Genomic DNA, 22,835 nt, shown 5'->3' with positions numbered 1-22,835 from the left:
AATTAAAGCACTATGATACGCTAAACTTTGGAGATTCTTTATAAATAGGAAAAATAAGAGCTCAAAGAGGTCTTACTATTTTTTTTTTTTTTTTTTTTTTTTTATCACATAGTTAATAGGTATGCTATTAGTAAAACCCAGGACGAGGGAGTAAAAAGTTTTAGAATCAGCTCTGGAGGCAACCAATGGATATCTGGCTATCTCTCTCTCTCTCTCTCTCTCTCTCTCTCTCTCTCTCTCTCTCTCTCTTTCTCTCTCTCTCTCTCTCTCTCTCTCTCTCTCTCTCTCTCTCTCTCTCTCTCTCATCAACAAACCTATCCTTAGGTGAGGATTAAAAAAATGTTTTAGAATCAGATTCACATTTAGATTCAGATGCAGGTTTTGAGCAAAATAATTATTTTATGCTCAGACTGTTTATCCTTAAAATAAGAGGTGATAGAATCTTTGGTAGAGTTGTAGTAGTGTTAGGGATATATGTAAAATGTTTGGCATGTCGTTTAATATACAATAACTACTGTTATATGTTGTCATTGTAATAGCCATTCCTAAGAGCCACATTTCTTCCTTTGGTGAATTACTTTTCTGTAATAATCTTGTGATCATTCTGAAATGTAGTTTTCCAAGTTACAAGCAAACATTGTATGTTAAAATAATCTACATTATTTCTGAATTTAGAAGTGCCAGTGAAAAGTTTACTGAAGTAGAAAATTACTTTTTTAACTGAGAAATCTAGATTGTGAATTCATAGTAGAGAAGATGATCTGAGAGTATTGATGCATAGAATATGAACAAAACATTACATATCTTGTGGTATCTAGGTAGTATTCTGGTTTGGTAGTTAGTTGCATAGAATTATAGCACTGAAAGATGTGTATAACCTATACTTTTAAGTCTCTTTTTAAAGAGGTTAATCATATACAAAGATTTACATAAAACAACTAAGGTTAAAAAATAGTTTATTAAAAATATATCAGACAAATGTAAATTTCAATGGCAGATGATGTTGCTCTGATTTACTCTGTTAATGAGCTGCATTTAAATATTAATCATTTAAGGTCAAATTTCTAATGTAAATATGTTTTTCAATGGGTACAACCCAGTTACCACAATAATTTAAGTGAAATAATTATAATGGAACTTTTCTTTTGAATTTGGCTTTTCTCTTTTTCTGTCCACCAGGGAGTAACTATTCCCAGTCAGAGGCGCTATGTGTATTATTATAGCTACCTGTTAAAGAATCATCTGGATTATAGACCAGTGGCACTGTTGTTTCACAAGATGATGTTTGAAACTATTCCAATGTTCAGTGGCGGAACCTGCAGTAAGTGCTCCAAATTCTCATTCTCCCATGTACTGGAACACTTTTCTTAACATATGTAGAAGTTTATATAAAAATTGGCCGGTGTCGCTCAGTGGTTGAGCGTCAGACCTATGAATTAGGAGGTCACATTTCCATTCCCAGTCAGGGCACATGCCTGGGTTGTGGCTCTAACCCGAGTAGGGGCGTGCAGGAGGTAGCCGATCAATGATTCTCATTATTGATGTTTCTATCTCTCTCTCCCTCTTCCTTTCTGAACGCAATAAAAATACATTTTAAAAATATCTAGAAAGAAATTTATTGCGCTTAAAATTTATGCAGGAATATATATATTTCTGAAACATCCATATTGATTAATTAGCTCAGTTGTTTAGTGCACTGGTCTAAAGAAGCCAAGAGCAATGATTTAATGTCTTTAAAACCAAATTGTATTTATGAAGGAAAAATTCTGTGCTGCAATTACAAATTGCAGCCTAGGTTTTGATTAGATGGCTAAAAAATCTGTCCTGTCACATCCAGCATCAGAATGGCAGTGGGGTTCATCAGTTTACTGGGGTTGAAGCACGGACCAATTTCTTCATATCTTGAGGAAGAATAGATATTGATAGAAATGGTGACAGGGACAGTAAAGAAGAAAAGAAAAAGTGATAAGACATGGTGACGGGCTAAAGTATATTGACTGTATAGGGTTAAGTCAAAGTGTGTGCAGTATTAGAGAAAATCTGGATTTAGATTTGAGTATTTATAATGCAATTTTGTAGTTCTAGATAAGATACCACCACATTATTTCTTTTAATAGTTCCAATTTCAGCAATATTTTGCAATTCATTAGTGGTTTTAGTTTTTAGCTTTAAGTTTTGCTTAAACTTAAAATATTTATGTAATTTAAAACAATTTTTATCCCTAAATTAATTTATACCTAGGAAATTAATTTTTTGATGTTGTTTATTTTTGTCAGATAGGTATGATCACCTTCATCAGATTATTTTCTGTATTCTTAGAGAAAGGCAATTTTATCAGAGACCACAGTTTTATTAATACAGCATGATAAAGTCTTCTAAGGGGCTTCTTTGATCCTTTTGTCATCTCAGTACAATTTTGAAAACTGCTGGGTGCAAAGGCACTAAGCTATCAGAGGTGACTGACATAAGCTAGGAGCTTAACAGAGTCATAGAAGAGAAGGAAAAAGGAAGAAAAAACTCACGCTTTTCCTATAGTACAGATATCGGTAAAAGAGCCAAAAGAAAGGCATGAGATATTAGAGAAATAATAATAAGGGGAAGAAGAGAACATTCAGTTTAGTAATCTTGTATAGTTTTTTTCACATTGCTTCTCTTAAAAAATTTCACGAATTCTCCTTTTCTACATTTAAATAATTTGTGTTGTTTTGTTTTATATATTTTTTGTTTTGTTTTGGTCTCAGTATTAATTCATACTGACTGCTGAAATCTTTTAAATCTTTACTAATTTCCTCTGCACTCTGATTTAATACTATGTAGTAAAGCTGTATATAATTAAGTGGGAGGTTGTATATATAAACTATAAATGCTAAGAAAAAGTTTTGGGGAATTGCCAGTTTCATGAAGGACGTCCAGCTTTGTATTGAACACTGGGGAAAGCATACAGTTTAGATTGACATTAAAACTGAGGGAAGTATTACAGGCAATAGGAAATAGCTGGGATTGAAGCACAGCAGAAGGAAATGAGCTGGACAAGAAGTGTAGAGACAGAGAATAGAATAGGGATAGAATATGTGGCTCACGGTTAGAAGACCTTGAATGGGGATTTCAGACTTAATATGATAAATACTACAGTGTCAGTGATAATACTGGAGGCGTAAACTGTGTTGTAAGTACAGTTGTGTAGAAAGTGATGATAGCAAGAGGTAGAAAATGGTGAACAAAGGAAGTCAGTTATATGACTTGCTCTAAGCCAGATGTGCTTTGCTGGAGCATTAAAATGGAATTACCTTATTTTTTCTTCTGCCATTTTTATTTGAAAATTTTGTCAAGAGTTTCTCTTCTGGTTAGGTGAATAATTCACTGAAAAAGAAGGAATCTGAGACTTGGGAACATGAATGTTGACATTTTAGTTTTAAATATGTTTTAATTCAAGTGAAGGTAAGCTGTTTACATGAAGATAGATATTCAATGCGCACTTGAAAGTATGGGTTTGAATCTTTAGATGAGAGGATATATCAGATATTTTGGGAAGCATCAGGAAAGGGACATAGTAGTTAAGCCTTTCAATTAAATGTGGTATGAGGCTACAGGATGAGAAGGCTCAGAGGGAAATGGTGAGGACTGAGACAAGGGGAGTTGGAACAATCTGCGTTCTGGAGGAATAAGAAGAATCAGTGAAGAAAAACTTGTGAAAAGAAAGTGTCTTCTGCAAAGTTGGCAGGGATTTACAACTTTTTTTCTTATTTGATTATTGTCTTAATATTTCTAAATAATCTATATATCTTAAAGGGTTAAAAATGTTAAGAGATGATCACTGATTTTTTTCCTCAATACTATCAATATGCATATATCTGAGAAAACTTAATTCTGATTTTTTTTTTAACTAGGCATCAATCTTTAGAAAACAGTCATATCAAAGGGTTTATATCAAAAGTATGTCTTAGAGGTTCACAGAACCATAATAATGTTGGACTTGTCTTATCTATCTAAAATATTAAATTCATATTGTAAAGAAAATTATTTTCTTTAGTGATTTGAGAAAATCTTTTCCACTGATTTTTATTACAACTTTTTAGTTTGGTTTTTGAGAGAAATTCTGAGTAACACTGAATTGTAATTAGCTTATTGGTTATAATTGTAAAATTCTTGTAGATACACATTTTAGATGAAATCTGACTTACATAGTTAATTTACTTTTTAAAGTTCTAAAATCAGGAGTATCAGATTCCGAATTAGTGGAGTTAGAATTAATAAGGTTACAAAGCATTTTCATTCTGGTTGATTTTTATTCACCACTTTGAAATGAAATCATACCTTGTTTATTTATTTCTTTAAGCTAGACTTCCCAGTAAAATTTATCTTTTAAAATGGTTCATTGTACTTTGAATCCTTAGTCAAGGAAGTAGAAATTGTTGAAAGATTGTTAGTGTAATATTTCCTCTTTTTTAGAGAGCTTTTTCTTAAGATAAATGTCTTACAAATCTAAATAGAATAACCGCATGTGCTTTGATCAGTCCTACTATTTATTATGTGATTGTTCTAATTGCTTTAGATATTGTATAGATGAGCTAGTAGATGTTTATTAAACTGGAAAATTCATTTAGCTTGGATAGCATTTTGCCTTGTTCTTAATTGTTAGTCTTATTGATAAAGAATGGGATACTTTTTTTTTTCATCTTTAAAGATAATGCCTTTTGGTGCGAGAATTTTATTTCTATGTGTGTATGTACGTGTATGTGTATATATACAAGTATTTATTTCTCATGCACTTTATGCAAGCTTGCTTTTATTTCTTAATCATTTTAACATGTTTCCTTCAAAACCCACTTCTAACCCTCCTAAGGCTAGTCACTCTTTTTAATGAACTTGTTTGTGAACTCACTGTACCATAAATTAGTTATACTTTGTCATTACTACCTTTCAGTTGCATTGCTAATACATACGCATGATACATTTTGAGAAATCATATTTTCCTAGTTATTTTAGTACTTTTATTTATTTATTTTTTTTTTAATTTTTATTGACTTCAGAGAGGAAGGGAGAGGGAGAGAGATAGAAACATTAGTGTTGAGAGAGAATCATTAATCGGCTGCATGCGCCCCCACCGGGGACCTAGCCTACAACCCAGGTATGTGCCCTGACTGGTAATCAAACCCGAGACCTCCTGGTTCATAGGTTGATCATCAACCACTGAGTCACTCCGGCCGGGCACCAGTTATTTTAAAACAGACACAAGACAAAGTCAAAATACTTGTAAATGAATTGGGGGGACGAGGGGCGGGGCGGTGCACTTCAATTTGTACTTGATGTCTGTGGCATTGCTTATTTTTTTTGGGGGGGGGAGTGGTTCTGGTTACCTCACAATTTCTTTTCTATTTTTTTATATTATTATTTTTATATATATGTGTCCTATTCCCCCACCCCTCACTCATGCCGCACCCCCCTGTTGTCTTTGTCCATTGATTAGGCTCATATGCATGTACACAAGTCCCTTGGTTGATCTCTCGCCCTCTGTGGCATTTCTTAGCAGACATTTCAAATCCTTCCTGTTTCTCATCATGGTGGCTTTATATACCTTTAAAAATAAAGTGTGAACTATAGGTAAAATGAATGATGGTTAATATTTTTATAAATATTGAGATTATGTTTATGGAATTTAGTATAACTTTGTATAGAGTATATTTTCTTTCCTCTTATGAACATGTAATGATTTGCATTTTTTGGATTTTGTTACATGATAGAGATTTTAAAATATTGCAGCAAAGTAACTTTTAAAACGTACCTTTAAGCAGTTCATAGATGTGCCAGAAAGTTATTTTAAGCATTTCTAACATCATTTTAGTGTTAAAGTTTTTATGTTACTACTATAGTGCTAGAAGTCTAATCCTGGGACTTATTATTTTTGAAATAGAATTGACTTTCATGCCAGCAATAGAACCTTATGTTGAATGTTCAGATTAGGGAAAATCTTGTATTGATTACATTTTGACCTAATTTATATTTATTAATTTGTTTTAGATCAGGATTAGAATAGCAGAATTACTATTTTGTATATGTTGCTAATATTAACAATTAAAATAGTTTTTGACAGTTTGCTAGTTAAAGGCATTTCCTGTGAAATGATACTTACATGTATTTAACCATGCAGATCCTCATTTTGTGGTCTGCCAGCTCAAGGTGAAGATATATTCCTCCAGTTCAGGACCCACACGTCGGGAAGACAAGTTCATGTACTTTGAGTTCCCTCAGCCATTGCCTGTGTGTGGTGACATCAAAGTAGAGTTCTTCCACAAACAGAACAAGCTAAAGAAGGTTTGCACTTTACTTTTATTGGGAAAAATATAAAAAATAACTGTGACTTGAATAGTAACCTTACATCTTTTGTGTAAAGTATTTGGTTAGGCAGAAATCAATCTGTAAGGAGATATTAAAAGGTATAGTTCATTTTATGACTGATATCTAATGAATTAGAATTGGTTTTCTGTTAGATTTGTACATGCATTGCTTACTATGGCATTGATGAGCCATTATAATGGTAAATAATCCTATTAGAAGGGAAAGGACAAAAGACCTTTTAAAGTTATATGTAATTTGAGATGAATTTTCTTTAACTTGAGTTATACAAAGCAATTTTGTAAAAATACTAAAGATTGTATACATACTACATGAAATCAGTTATAATCCTCTTAGTAGAAAGGGTGATTAATTACCTGAGAAGTTAGCAAGGGATCATGAGTTTCAAATAAACTTGGTCTGTATGTATAAATAAGATCTGTTTCATGGTCTTATATAATGACACAAAACACTTTCCCCCATTTTGGTTTCTGTTTCTTACAATTATGTCATTTTATATTTTGCTTCCTCAAATTTACTAAGTATTTCAAGTTTTAGCTAGAAGAGAAATAGGTATGAAGAGGAAGTAATAAAGAATGAAAAAAATGTATTATTTAAATATACAGATTTAAAAAAGTGAGGTTTGTATCTTATTGATCTATATTTAGAAAATGTAAGCTCATTTTAAAACAAACTATCTTGTTTTAAAATATTATAAGTGAACATTTAAGATGAAGCTAATGTACAAAATTTTTAATTGGTGAACAAAAATACTAGTTTTTGTATATTGTTATTGCCTCTTTAAACATCTGTATAACACATTACCAATTTTTAGAAATTTTTAGTAATAGGATTGATTTAACTTTCCTGATTTTTAGCTTTTTTTTGAAACAAAATAAAAGGAAGTTTCATTTAATACAAAAATTTTTAACTCTACTTTGACTTATTAGAAGAAATATAATTTTCTTTATTTAGAATCCAAGTAGGAAATAACAAAATGTTAAACTGATTTTTTCAACAGAAACCTATATTTTTTTACTTGTCCTATATAAATATATTTCAATAACTTTGAAAATTAATTATTTTTTAATAATCCAAGAAGTGCCCAGCCAGTGTGGTCACCAGTTCGATTTCCAGTCAGGGCACATGCCAGGATTGTGGGCGCTCGATCCCTAGTGGGGGCATGCGGAGGCAGCCGATCAGTGATGTTCCTCTCTCATCGATGTTTCTATCTCTCTATCCCTCTCCTTTCCTCTCCCTCTAAAAATCAGTAAAAACCTATAAAAAGATGATACTATCTAAAAAAATAAATAAATAAATAAACCAAGAAGTGTTAGCAAATGTTCTAAAATTAAGGTAGTTATTTTTTCTTCTATTCATTGTAAGACAAGTACACTTAAAATCTTGTATTTTGCCTTTAAAAACAAACAGGCACCTGAATCATTATTTCCCTGTACCTTTAGGAGTGTGCTAATTCGTATTTCAGTTATCACCTGTGCCTTACATGAACACATGCAAAGTTAAAGATTCGATTAAATATTTATAATATATGTGTATTTTGGATTACTTACATACATTGCCATTATATGTGATTTTTCTCTTCCTGTTATAAATGTTTGCAGTGATTTAAACAAAAACAGGTTTAGTATAATCAGTATATTTATATAGAATCCACATTTTTGGAAATTTGAATATTACTAGCTTATTTTCTTCTGATTCTAAGTAAAATATGTGTGTAGTTACTAATTCATGACTTTGGTAAAAAAATTAAAACAAATATTTTTTAAAAGGCAGTGCTAAGTACTGTTAAAAGCTACAAAAACATTTAAGATATGATACTTAAGATCTTCCATGGGTGGGATAACTTAAAGATAAATTAGAATAAAATATTTAAATGACCAGATAAGGTATCCCAAGGCTGTACATCTTTAATTGTCAAATGATCCATGCAGACCAAATTCTAGTAAGTAAGAGAGGGAACATTTTCTTTGTTGGTTAAGAAAGGTTTGAAGTAATGAACGTCTGATGCCATTTTTGATTAATAAGACCTCATATTATTAGTAAGAAGTGATTCCTTAAAAATAAGCATTTTATAACAAAAAAAGTCAGAAGTACTTACCATCTCCCCTCCCACTCCATATTTTATTATGAATTTTTTCAAACATTCATTGTTCCTTAAGAAACTAGAGCTGTTTAATGTTTGTATTGCCATAGCAGTAAAAATTTATCTGCCTTGCTTCATTGGGAAGTTGTACTTGATATTTCAAGAACTTTTGTTAAAGTAAATTTTGTAATAGCTGTTGAAACATAGAGGAAATTAAATCCATTTCTGAATTTTTAAATACATACATACAAACTCAAAACATTTTTAAAGGCTAATATAAGACTAGAAAGGAGATATTTTACTTAAGGTTTTAAAGCAAAAGTAAGAATATAAGAATAACTTGTGGAATTACATTTTTGGTTTAAAATTTGAAGAAAAGAAAAATGTGAATTAGATACAACAGATTGGTAAGTATTAGTCTTTGTCTTTACCTTTATTCAAAATATTAAATAACATGGCTTATTGTGACTTCTTTTGGCAAATGTTGAATATAGGTAACATTTTCTTTTTAAAAATATGTCATTTTATTTTTTAGGACAAAATGTTTCATTTTTGGGTAAATACATTCTTCATACCAGGACCAGAGGAAACGTCAGAAAAAGTAGAAAATGGAAGTCTATGTGATCAAGAAATTGATAGTATTTGCAGTATAGAGCGATCAGATAATGACAAGGAATATCTAGTACTCACTTTAACAAAAAATGATCTCGACAAAGCAAATAAAGACAAGGCCAATCGATACTTTTCTCCAAATTTTAAGGTCAGTTAAAAATATTTTGAGGAGTTGGTGGGTGGCTCTGTGTGTGTGCTTCTTTTATTCTAGGTGTATAGCCTAGTGAAGGCCTTGCTTGACTAATTTTTAAATTAAATATTATTTAGAAGTAATATTTATGCAGCAGCAATCTGATAATTTCTAATAAAATTCAAGATGTGTAAAAAGTCATGAAAGCTGCACTTTCCTTATTTCTTTGTTGTTTGGTTAAATTTGAGGCAGTCATTTGGGAGGAGTTAAATAAGTGGGATATGAAGGAGAAATGGGGGAAGTAAAGGGTAGAAGAGAACTCTTAATTATTTGAGAAGAATTCATATGGGATGTTCTCACTGATTTTACTCTTGTACTCCTCCAATTTATTCTCAGTCGCTCACAGTGATCTTAAAAATAGATTGATTGTGTCACTCCTGTTGACAATTTTTAAGATGTTGTAGTCTTTGTTTTGCCCAAAAAGGACTTGCATTACTTAGCACAGGCCTACCTCCTACATCAACTGGAGACACATTCTCTCCCTTTTCCCTGAGATTCACTCATATTGGTCTTCCTTCATCTCCAAAATGGTTCTGCCTCTGGTCTTTCCAGTTCTTTTCCTCTTCCTGTACCTCTCCACCCTCAGCCTTTTCCCTACCCTTCACATAGATACCCTTCTCATAATCTAGTCTTATCTTCAATTTTATGTGACCTGAAAGGCGTTCTCTCATCATCCTCCCCTCTTACTGCTTTTCTACAATTGTTTCCTCTTATTATGGAATTATTTGGTTTGTTTTAATTTCATATATTTGTGATTGTGGGTGTGTGTGTGTATGTTTTTCCGTGCATAAGTAATAATTCTCCAGGTTCCGAAATGGAGGTTTGACATTTTTTTCTTTCCCTTTCCTATTTCATACTCCATTTGACTTCCTCCCCTTGCTTTGACCATCCTTCCTACTTTCTCTCTTTAAATATTCTTACTTTTTTTATTCATTCCATTTGTATATATAACAATCTTAATCATAGCTTATAAGTGTAAGAATATTGCTAGTAGTAATAAAATAAAGGGGGTGGCTACACATTTTAACTGAAAATAGATCCAGTATTAAGTACCTTTAGATAGTATATTTCCTTAAAGTATTTATAAAGTGTCTTTTAGAATCCACAGGTTTCCGTTTACTTTCTTTTCTTTAAGTCTACATTTTTCTCAATCACTAGCTTTTAAAGTATAACTTGCTCTAGTTTTATTGTTTTCTGTTTTAATATATTTTATACTTATGATTACAAATAAAAACTATTTTAATTATCAGTAAACAAATATCACAAGTTGGTAAGTGAAAAAATAAAGCAGAGGCTCAGCTGGCATAGCTCAGTGATAGAGTGTTGACCTATGAACCAGGAGGTCATGGTTCAATTCCCTGTCAGGGCACATGCTCAGGTTCTAGGGGGCATGCAGGAGGCGGCCAATCAAAGATTCTTTCTCATCATTGATATTTCTAACTCTTTCTCTCTCTCCTTTCCTCTTTGAAATCAATAAAAATACATTTTAAAAAATAAATAGAGATGTGATAGAGAATGATCTTGTGTGTTTTTTAACTGAATGGTTAGAGAAGGTCTCCCCAAGCAGGTGGCATTTAATTAGAGGCCTAAATGAAATAAGTGAACTACACAAATATCTGAGAAAAGAGGGAAGAGCAGGTACAAAAGTCCTAAGATATTAATGAGCTTGGTGTATTTGAGGATCGATAAATAAGTCATTTTGACTAAAGCACACTAGTCCGAATGTGAAGACATTAGAGTGTATTTAGCACAGGAAAGATGTAATTTGAATGTTCACTCTGTCTCTGTCCACTTCTTTAATACATATAGGCTGGAGAGGAGGTAAGATTGGAAACTGTTGCAGTGGTTTAGTTCAGATGAGAAGTGGTGGTGGTTTGGACTAGAGTAGTGGCAGTGAGGGGTAATGAGAAGCTATCAGGTATACAGTTGACTCTTGCGTGACATGGGTTTGAACTGCGCAGATCCACTTATATGAGGATATTTTTTCAATAAATATAGAGTCGGCTCTCTGTAACCCCAAGTTTTGCATCCACAGATTCAACCAACAGGGCCAACTGTATGCATTGTTTTATGCCCTATTATATAAGGGACTTGAGCATCCACAGATTTTGGTATCCACGGGAGGATACTGGAATCAATCCCTGATGGGTACCAGGGGAATAGCTCTAAAGTTTTTGGGGAGTTGAAAGCTATACACCAATTTCCAACTGCACAAGAGTTGGTGCTCCTGACCCCTTTGTTGTTCCAGGAGCAGCTGTTTATGGATTACTGATATAAAAGAAGGAGAAGAATTGATGACTCTTAGATAATGTGGGGAGAGGCTGTAGATATAATAGAGTAAGCAAGGGATTCTAATTTAAATCCCACTAGATATGTGGTCTTCAGCAGGTTACCTAATCTCTCTGGGCCTTAGATTCCTCTGCTTTAAAATGGAATTCCTGTCTTATAGAGCTGTTTTGACAATAATTTTATCTAAGCCTGTAAGGCCCTTGGTTGTCTATTTAAACCACTGTATGATGTTAACTTTCTTTTCCTTCCTTCCTTCAGGTGAAGTTTTTAGGGCTAATGAGATCTTAAACATCATTGTTGATCAGTATTTTATATAGTACTAGAGGCCTGGTGCACGGATTTGTGCATTGGTGGTGTCCCTTGGCCTGGCCTGCGGGGATCGGGCCGAAACTGGCTCTCCGATATCCCCCGAGTGGTCCTGGATTGTGAGAGGGCACAGGCCAGGTAGAGAGGGACCCCACCGGTGCATGATCGGGGCTGGGGAGGGACCACGGGAGGGCTCCAGGGCATGTCTGGCCCGTCTCGCCCAGTCCTGATCGGGCCAGACCCCAGCAGCAAGCTAACCTATCGGTCGGAGCGTCTGCTCCCTGGTGGTCAGTGTGTGTCATAGCTACTGGTTGAACCAACGGTCGTATTTGTTTAGTATTTTTGTATCAGAAAATACATTGATTTTCAGATAGGTAGTAAGTGAAACATTCTTTTGGAACTCAACTGTTAGTGAATTGAATTTTGTGATGAAAATATATTTTGTGAACTATCGATGAACTTCAGTCTCAGTGTATATTTCTTTTGTATATTTAGATAATGCTTGAAGTTAATGCTTATTAAAAATATATATTAATATGCCAGTTTATCTTTTCACCATATAAGAAAAGACAGTGTAAGAAATTTTAAGAAGGGGGAGGGTAGCTGCCTTTTAAAGATCATGTTTGCCATAGTACTTAAAAATGAATCTGCTAAAAGTATATATCTATACTAAGTAATTTAAGATTAGTCTGATTCATGGATTTTCCATTTAAACTTTCTCTTTTTTCTCTAGGTGAAGCTGTACTTCACAAAAACAGTAGAGGAGCCATCAAATCCAGAGGCTAGCAGTTCAACTTCTGTAACACCAGATGTTAGTGACAATGAACCTGATCATTATAGGTATTCTGACACCACTGACTCTGATCCAGAGAATGAACCTTTTGATGAAGATCAGCATACACAAATTACGAAAGTCTGAATTTTTTTTTATGAAGAGGGATAAAACACCATGAAAACAAACTTGAATAAACTGAAAATGGACCTTTTTTTTTTTTTTTTTTAATGGCAATAGGACATTGTGTCAGATTACCAGTTATAGGAACAATTCTCTTTTCCTGACCAATCTTGTTTTACCCTATACATCCACAGGGTTTTGACACTTGTTGTCCAGTTGAAAAAAGATTGTGTAACTGTGTCATGTATATACCTTTTTGTGTCAAAAGAACATTTAAAATTCAATTAGGATAAATAAAAATGGCACTTTCCCATTTTATTCCAGTTTTATAAAACGTGGAGACAGACTGATGTGTATACGTAGGAATTTCTCATTGTGTGTTCTGTCACCAACTGAAGTGGCTAAAGAGCTTTGTGATGATATACAGGTTCACATCCTACCCCTTTGCACTTGTGGCAACAGATAAGTTTGCAGTTGGCTGGAGGAGTTTCTAAAGGGTTTTGCTACATTCTAATGCATGTATTCGAGTTAGGGGAATGGAGGGAATGCTCAGAAAGGAATATATTTTAAGCTGGATTCTGGACCATATAACATCTCCAGCTATTTACACACACCTTTCTTTAGCATGCTACAGTTATTAATCTGGATATTTGAGGAATTGGCCGCTGTCACTGCTTGTTGTTTGTGCATTTTATTATTTTTTTAAAGCATATTGGTGCTAGAAAAGGCAGCTAGAGGGAGTGAATCTGTATTGGGGTACAGGAATGAACCTTGCACAACATCTTAAGAATCCACAAATGAAGGGATATAAAAATTATGTGGTCATAGATAAGAAACACAGCAACAATGACTTAACCATATAAATGTGGAGGCTATCAACAAAGAATGGGCTTGAAACATTATAAAAATTGACAATGACTTATTAAATATGTTTTCTCAATTGTAATGAATGCTCCATCTCCTGTGTAATCAAGGCCAGTGCTAAAAGTCAGATACTCTTATTACCTACATCAGTCAACAACTTACACATATTTTATTAGTTTTCAATCATATACCTGCTGTGGATGCTTCATGTGCTGCCTGCAAGCTTCTTTTTTCTCATTAAATATAAACTGTTTTGTAATGCTGCACAGGAAATTTCAATTTGAGATTCTACAGTAAGCAGTTTTTTTTTCTTTAAAGATTTATGATGCACTTATTCAGTCCAATAGCTGTCAGCCGTTCCACCCTTTTGACCTTACACATTCTATTACAATGAGTTTTGCAGTTTTGCACATTTTTTAAATGTCATTAACTGTTAGGGAATATTACTTGAATACTGAATACATATAATGTTTATATTTAAAAGGACATTATTTGTGTTAAAAAGGAAATTAGAGTTGCAGTAAATTTCAACACTGCACAAACAATAAGGCATTTACTTTTTCAGTAGAAGTTGTCCCACATAATGCTTTTAACAATCTATTGAAAGAATAGATTTTCTTTTAGATGTGCAGTGTTGAATTATTTCTTGATAGTGCTAGAGTTAGAACTAGGGCTTCTTTTTCACTTAAGTATCATATATTTGATATGCCCAGACTGCATACTATTTTAAGCAGAGTACAACTACTAATGTAAAGCTAATGTGAAGATATTATTAAAAAAAGAATTTTCCCCCAGAAATTTGGTGTCTTTCAAATAATAGCTTGCCCTTGAAACATTTGAATATCCAGCCAATTTATTTCTTAATGGTGTAAAATCTCATTTTCAATAACTTATTGGTGCTGAAATTGTTCACTAGCTGTGGTCTGACCTAGCTAATTTACAAATACAGATTGCATAGGACCTATTAAAGCAGCATTTATAGAGTTTGATGGTAAATAGATTAGGCAGAACTTCATCTAAAATATTCTTAGTAAATAATGTTAACATGTTTTCCATACCTCATGAGTTTTCATTCAGCAAATAAAATTTTTAAATTTTTAACAAAGCTCTTAGGATTTACACATTTATATTTAAACATTGTTATATAAAGAATTGATTGACTGCTCATAAATTAAATTGGTAAGGTTAGAGACAACTATTCCTAAGATCTCACCATTGGAATTTATATGCCACCTTTCGTAAAAGCTGAAAATTGTTGACTAAGTTGAAAATCATTGATGTTTTGAAGATAGTTATTATTACTGTTATTTGTTACAGTTTTGGGCACAGTATATTAAAACATAACTTGTATTGTTCCGATATGTAACATGGAGGGCCAGGTCATAAATAATGACATTATAATGGGCTTTTGCACTGTTATTATTTTTCCTTTGGAATGTGAAGGTCTGAATGAGGGTTTTGATTTTGAATGTTTCAATGTTTTTGAGAAGCCTTGCTTACATTTTATGGTGTAGTCATTGGAAATGGAAAAATGGCATTTTATATATATATTATATATATATAAATATATATTATACATACTACTCTCCTTTATTTCAGTTACCATCCCCATAGAAGTTGACAAGAATTGCTATGACTGAAAGTTTTTGAGTCCTAATTAAAACTTTATTTATGACAGTATTCATAATTAGCCTGAAATGCATTCTGTAGGTAATCTCTGAGTTTCTGGAATGTTTTCATAGACTTTTTGGATGTGCAGCCGCTTACATGTCTGAAGTTACTTGAAGGCATCACTTTTAAGAAAGCTTACAATTGGGCCCTGTACCATCCCAAGTCCTCTGTAGCTCCTCTTGAATATTTTTTGCCATAATTATTAAAGGGTAGTTGAATAAATAGCATCACCATTCTTTGCTGTGGCACAGGTTATAAACTTATGTGGAGTTTACTGGCAGCATCAAATGTTTCAGCTTTAAAAAAATAAAAGTAGGGTACAAGTTACATGTTTAGTTCTAGAAAATTTGTGCAATATGTTTATAACGATGGCTGTGGTTGCCACAAAGTGCCTCGTTTACCTTTAAATACTGTTAATGTGTCATGCATGCAGATGGAAGGGGTGGAACTGTGCACTAAAGTGGGGGCTTTAACTGCAGTGTGTGGCAGAGTTGCCTTCTACCCTGCCAGTTCAAAAGTTCAATCTGTTTTCATATAGAATATATATACTAAAAAATTTCAGTCTGTTAAAACAGCCTTACTCTGATTCAGCCTCTTCAGATACTCTTGTGCTGTGCAGCAGTGGCTCTGTGTGTAAATGCTATGCACTGAGGATACACAAAAAATATGTGTACAGAATAATGCCTCATACCAATCAGATGTCCATTTGTTATTGTGTTTGTTAACAACCCTTTATCTTTAGTGTTATAAACTCCACTTAAAACTGATTAAAGTCTCATTCTTGTCATTGTGTGGGTGTTTTATTAAATCAGTATAATTTAAATTGCTTAAATTTGTTGAAATTTTAAATAATGGGCAGCCAAATGTGCTTAATACATTTTCTATTAAGTTTTTTTTCCCCCTGCTGTCTTTCATAGTCTACAATTATTAAAACATGGACTTTGTCAGCTTGGGAGTAGAGTATCAGTCTACTCATGTTTGAGAAAGGCACTTTTTAGGGCTTTAGTCAACACTTAATAAATTGTTTTAAGCACATTACATCACATAACATTCTAATCTTGAAAAACTTCAAGATTCTTGAAAATTTTGTGCATTTTTTTTTAAGCCAGATGTCTGCAGATAATTCCCCAGAACGGATTTGATACTTCAGATTTCAATTTGTGGCTTTTTCATTCTTTATGATTCTGTAGTCTGCCATTAACATATGGGAAGCTTCATCTACTCATTGTGATTAGTGCCATTTAAAAATTTCTATTCCGGAAGAGTTTAAGGAACTTGGTGTACTTGAATTCAACCTTGTTATTTCTAATCTTAAAAACTTAAAGACTAAGGCATATCCTTTCAACAAAGCATAGTAAGGTAATAAGTGTGGCTGTACAAATGTTTAGAAAATAAAGCAGAGCATTTATGTAACTGGAATTTAATGTTATTTCAAGTTTAAATTTTCTCCATGTGACTTTTTAAAAGTGAATGTGAATAATGTATAATATAAAGAAGTATGAGAAGTGTGTATACACACAATTTTTTTCCTTTTTAAGTATGTTTAGAAACTATACTGGAGTCTAAAATTGGTGATTTCTGAAAAATAGGATTTACTGGCAATTTTATTTTTGTTCATGCTCTTCTATAGTATAATTTGAGCTGCTTAATTAAGTGAATGCCATCACCATTTCCATTGAGAATTTAAAAATCACCAGTGTTTAACATGCAGGCTTCCAAAGGCTTACAAAAAATCAAGACCCTTAAATCTAGTTGATTTGCTGCTAACATGAAACATTTTTTGTTCTTTTAGTCTTTCCAGACAGTTAACCTCACATCTAAAACAGTCTTAAATAGCTTAAGTATAAGTTTTGATTAGCAGTGCTATTACTAGTACAGAGAGAAATGTTTGTGAAACAATAATAAATATTCATTCTGAACTGGTATAAGGATAGTACCTAAAAATTAGCAAAAAATAATAGAGAAAAATATTTTAAAACTTTTAAAGATGAAATGTTAGAGACTGGTTTTGCTATGGAATTACATAGCTATAGAAAGCCCAGTGGTTAAGTCGCTTGTCAGTTGTTTTCAATTTTTAGAGCAAATTTTTTGTTTTTTGGCCTGATGTTGCTGTTTTTCCAACTTTCAAGAATAGTATATCAGATTGTAGGTAGCCACTCTGACAAATTCACAGTTGTTGGTAGCTTTTAAGTTTAATGTGAAAACAGAAAAGGACAAAATAGTTGTGTCGGTGGTAAAACATTTGGTTCTTAAATTAGTTATTTTGAGAATATTTCCCATAACTACAACAAAATAATTATTCATAATCCCACCACCTGGAGACAAAGCCATTATTAATACTTTAGTGACTATACAATCATTTTTCTATATGTTTATTTTCTTTAAAAATGAAATTTGTACTGTGCATACTCAAAGCCTTTAAACTTAGTATTTCAGTCATGGGTTTGTAGGATGTGCAGTTACATCAGGAAATGGACAGTGGCTTGATTCTTTCTAATGCTACAGATGCAGATTGTGTGCAGCTATTGAGAGCCCTTTCCAATGGCGTGAGTTAACCGTGAGTGTTTAAATATTGTTGGCATCGGGATGGTATCAATGTTTTTAATAAATAAAACAGCCACATTTACTTAGCAAGAGTAAGCTTAACACTAGATACGTCTCTTTAAACACCATTTTAAATATTTGCATTTTGGAATTATATGTAACAGATAAACAAGAATATGTGAAACACTATTAGTAATCTTCATCACCTTTCTATTTCCCTTATAGGTGGGAAAAGAAGGATGAGATTTTCAGTTTTTATAATTCCCAAGCAGATGCTTGGAGTGAGTTGTTTTAACACCTTAAAAAAGCAAAGGCTACTGCTGGTTTATCACTTTGTTGTCTTTAAATCTGTGTGCTCATGTGACTTCCATTATATCAAAAACTATCTCATGAATGTTTCACTATTAGCTCTGGAACTTACCATGCTTAGTATAATGGTGGGCTTTATACCAGAACATACAACCCTTGACAGTTATTTGAGAATTTTGGTGAAAAACAGTTTAGTTGGAGGGTAATACATAATAAGCCAGTGTATTGATATTTTAAGAAAATTTTTGCATACATAAGTGAAGTCAACAGCCATCTTTGAGCATTACCACATTTTAAAATCTGCATATTTTTTAATGAACTTTTAACAAGGATTTATATTTTTTTAATTAAAAATAATTTATTTCTCTTGTTGCATGTGGATTTTCATTTGTCCTTAAAATGGTCAGAGAGTTTGTTTCTGTGGACTAGAGCAAGACTTGTAGTCATGGCTCCAGTGTTTCAGTTTGTGAAATTTGTGTACTGTAGTGAAATTCTTAAAATGTTTAGGTGTGGCTTTCTGTATCATTTATTGGCTTTCACTTATGTGCACCTTTAGGATTTTCTGCCTACTCTGTACAGTTGTCCAAATGATATCCCTGGTTTACACATTCCCTTGCAGTTTCTATTTTCTTTTGTTGTTGTCGTTTTTCTTTGTTAGTTTCTATTTTCTTTTACTATTTAAATTGCCCTAATGGGCAGATTATAAGTGCGTGGGTGCGTGTTTGAGAAAGAGAGAGAGAGAACTAGACTTCACAACTTCAGAAATTAAAATAGTTTGATTCAGGCAAACAGTTCTCACTGGAAGTTCACAGTTCATTGTAATGAAAATGTTAACCCTGGATGACCTTTGACATACAGGAATGAGTCTTGGATATTAATGGGTATGTTAGTGGCATCTTGATAGCTGCATTAATGAATTATTTTCAAAGCTGTGCATTTAACCAAAGTTGGTTTATTGGAAATGTTTATATCAAGTTCCATTTGGCTACTGATGGACATAAAAAATAGAAATGCTTTCTTATAGAGAGTATTTTTTCTTTAACAAATTAAAAGGATAATTATTTTTAATAATTGGTTTTAAACTTTTTATTTAGCAAGTATGTATCAAGTCCCTGCTGTATATAACAGAGGCTTGGAATATATTACTGATCAAAACAGACACCCTTTCTTGCCCTTGAGGAGTTTCCATTCTAGTAGAGGAAATAGATTTTATTAAAATAATTATAAATTGTGATACATGCTGTGAAATAAGAGGTGCATATGTTACAGTAATAATCACCAAACATTCCATATGCTTTTAAAATTTCCACCTCCTTTTTTGGATGGGGCCATTATAACTAGTTTATTCCAATGAAATAGAACTGAAAGTTATGTGACATTTCTGAGGAAAGGCATTAAAAATGAAGTTTCTTGTACAATCCTCTAGCTTCTGTCTTTCCGTAATGCGGTGACCAGAGACAACATGTTCTGTTCCATGTGGGTCTTGAGTGACTTTTTAGAACTCCCTCAAATATTTTTGCTACATCGAATGTGTTAGACATTAGCATGAGCAAGAAATTATTATCTTAATTTATACTGATATTCTGGAAAATTTGTTAGCATAGCATAATTAACTGTTCTAACCAATGCTTTGGAAGGATCAGGGATGGATTTCTTGAGCAACTAACAGGGAGGTAAGAATGAAGCAAAATCAAAAGTGACATCTGTAAACAACATGACGCAATACTAGCCACTCAGTAGTGGCTGAGATGCTTGGGATACGAATGGGTGAACAGCAGATCCCTGCCCCAATGGAGCTTACATTCTAGTAAGAGATCATGGATGATAATTAGCATATCATATATAAGGTAATAAGTGCTGTGGGGGAGAAAATGTGGAAGAGGGTTCCCAGAGGTGGAGAGATTGCATTGTTGGATAGGGGAGCCGGGAATAGGCCTCACTGGAAAGGTGAGAATTGAACAGACTCATCAAATAGTGGTGGAATTTTTTCATCCTTTCAAACAGCAGGAAGCACTCATTATCTATAAAATTTCATTCTCACCTTTTACAACTCTATATTAATTCCTGACTTAAGATTATTATTGGTATATCTAGGGAGAATTTTTAAGGGTATCACCCCAAATAGTCACAATGTTCTAAAATCATTTCTTCTCTAAACTGGTTTGGCAAAACCTATACAAATCTGTTTCTCCTCATACTAAGAGTTAAGTTTATTTTTAAATTTTTCTTACAATCTACTAAATGTGGTTATATTTTGAAAATAATTGATATCACTTTCAGTAGAAGTTAAAGTTCTGTTATGGCCTCAAACATTTCTGGAAACCTGAAAGGAAATGTCATTTATGATTTATTGATGGGAAACAGGTTATAAATTTGGAGTCACTTGAAAAACAAGAGGGGTGAAATTTATGGCCTAGGCTTATATGTTTAATTATTAGCTCATAAGCAGAAACCTCTGGAAAAATATCAATATCTATATAGTAAAAAATTTTTTTTCTTTCACAAAGAGAGAATCCCCCTTTTCTACTCCATTTTAAGATCCAAGGATAACTTTGTGGTCAAGGGAAATAGTATAATTGAATTGATTTAATACAACAGAAATTTACAACTATTTATCAGGGCAGGTACATATAATTGGGCATGATATTTTGAAAGAAAGGAGTAACTATTAACTTTTAATCCTTTAGGATTCTACGTGATATCAATGACATTTTTCTTGGCAATTTTGCATCTTATTTTTATTCGAGTCTAATGAAGTTGTTTGGTTTTTTTTCTTGCATTTTACTTTGCTTGAGAAAGAATTTAAGGTATAGCTAAATGGGATTCCCCAATGTGAGAAAAACTGTCATGTAAATTTAGAAAAAATATTGCATATATCTTTTGGTCTTGACCTAAGGATAAACTTCACTTACTGGAAATGTCTCTCGAACCTACCTCATTGAGTTTGAAAGTATTTTCCAATAGTGTTGTGATTGCTCCTTTAAACATTGATAAATAGCCTCACCATTAATTTATAAGGAAGTATGTCATATTTTTACAGTAGTATTTACTCTTCTTGAAATTTATAACTTGTTTCCTGAGACTTGGAAAAATTTAATTTTGTTTTTCTGTTTAATAATATAGTTAAATGTGACCTGCAGATATTGTGAAACTTATCTAAAATATAACCTGTAAAATACTCTATGACAATGCTGTCTATGTAGTAAAACTTTTAGAGAGCTAAAGTAGTTCAATTAACTGACATTAGAATACTCCATGACATGCAAATTAGGAGGAAGTATTAGCAAATTAGAGTCATGTTTATGTTTCTCTTTTCAATTTTAATCATGTTTTTGAAATGAAAGATCTAATTTTCCATCCCTTATGATCTATAAGGAAGAGAAATGCATTTAAATTTCATAAGTAGATGTGAAAATTACCAAACTACTTAATTTTCAATATTACATGGAGATGTTATTGTCAAGAAAGTCCACCATTTTACATCGTTAATTCTCAACAAGGGAACTCTGTGTTCTTCAGGTAATTAATTAGCTAATACTTAGTGTACTGTGTGTGGTCATCATAATTCATATGGATAATGCATGAGCTTCTTAAACTTATTAAGTATTGCTGTATATTCAATAAATCAAAGGGAAAATAGTAACTTCTAGTCTTTAGTAAAAGAGTAGGCATAAGGTACAATTTTCCTTTGCAAGACTCAGCAGACACCAATTAATGTGTTTAGCTGTTCTTGGAGAAGATGGAGCATGCCATTTCTAAAAAAATAATAATATTAAAGCAGATATATCACTCTGAACATGATTTACTGAGGTAACAATGGCTTGGAGGTATATGAAAACCTCAAGCAACTTGAATCTCAAGAAAATTAAACACATTTCTACCTTAGAAAACCGGAAAGCCCATCTTTTAACAATCATAGGAATTCTGTGATAAGTCAGCTGCTTAGAGACCAAAATAAAGGAGCTCAGAGAGGAAGGAAGCTGAAATAAGAAGTGTAGGGAGAGCTCAAATTAACTCTGAGTACCAGAGGGATGGTAGAGGGATAAGAAAATAATATTGTTTTGAGCTTGTAGTTCATGCTAGACACTGTGATAGACATTTCACATATTTTACCACCCCCTTCAAGGTAGGCCTCAAATTAAGTACAAAACAAATCAGAGTACTTAAATTACCCAGGTGCCACTACTAGTAAGTAGGAAACTGGATTCGAACCCAGGGCAATCTGCTACCTCTTAAACAGAATCGAATTTACAAAGCAAACTAAAAACAAAAGCCTAAACAATTAATGAGTAATGAAATCATGCTAATATTCTTTATTACTGACAAAGGTAAAGCAAACTTTTAGTATAAGCTTTAATTCCTTCAAAATTAAAAGCAAAGAGAAGTATTTAACAATTGTTTGAGCCATAAAAGAGAAAACAAACAACTTTATGTATCTTGCAACATACTTGACAGGTAAGATGCTAAGATGTTGACACATTTTTATATCAAGACTCAGCATGAGAGCTCTTTTATTTACTAGTTTAGTGTTAAATCCATTGAATAAACTTGTACTTCAGTTTTGCTTGTACTAGAATACCCAGTTTTAAGTCATTGGCTCTCAGTAAAGCAGGCCAACCAGCCACCCAACAAGTATGTTGCTTGTCTACTGTGTCCAATTGGAATCAGAAAAGGCCATAGCACTTACATTTTAGAATGGGGAAGCAGATTTTACACAG

At 32.8% G+C, this 22,835-nt stretch overlaps 1 protein-coding gene across 2 annotated transcripts in view; it reads left to right on the top strand.

The window, feature by feature from the left end:
• Positions 1 to 14,671, top strand: part of PTEN (phosphatase and tensin homolog) — an 83,396-nt gene extending 68,725 nt beyond the window's left edge. Inside the window, exons 6-9 of one of the 2 annotated variants that reach the window (XM_080641105.1) lie at positions 1,180 to 1,321; positions 6,149 to 6,312; positions 8,973 to 9,197; positions 12,568 to 14,671. In XM_080641105.1, coding sequence (XP_080497231.1) covers positions 1,180 to 1,321; positions 6,149 to 6,312; positions 8,973 to 9,197; positions 12,568 to 12,753 — 717 coding nt within the window. In that variant the 3' untranslated portion in view covers positions 12,754 to 14,671. The remainder of the gene's footprint in view (positions 1 to 1,179; positions 1,322 to 6,148; positions 6,313 to 8,972; positions 9,198 to 12,567) is intronic. The other variant, XM_080641106.1, reaches the window with a different exon arrangement.
• Positions 14,672 to 22,835: the final 8,164 nt, after the last annotated feature.

The sequence above is a fragment of the Plecotus auritus genome, assembly GCF_963455305.1.
Source record: "Plecotus auritus genome assembly, chromosome: 9".
In the NCBI taxonomy this organism is placed as follows: domain Eukaryota; kingdom Metazoa; phylum Chordata; class Mammalia; order Chiroptera; family Vespertilionidae; genus Plecotus; species Plecotus auritus.
The sequence above is the reverse complement of the archived record's forward strand: the minus strand, read 5'-3'. Positions and strand labels throughout refer to the sequence as shown.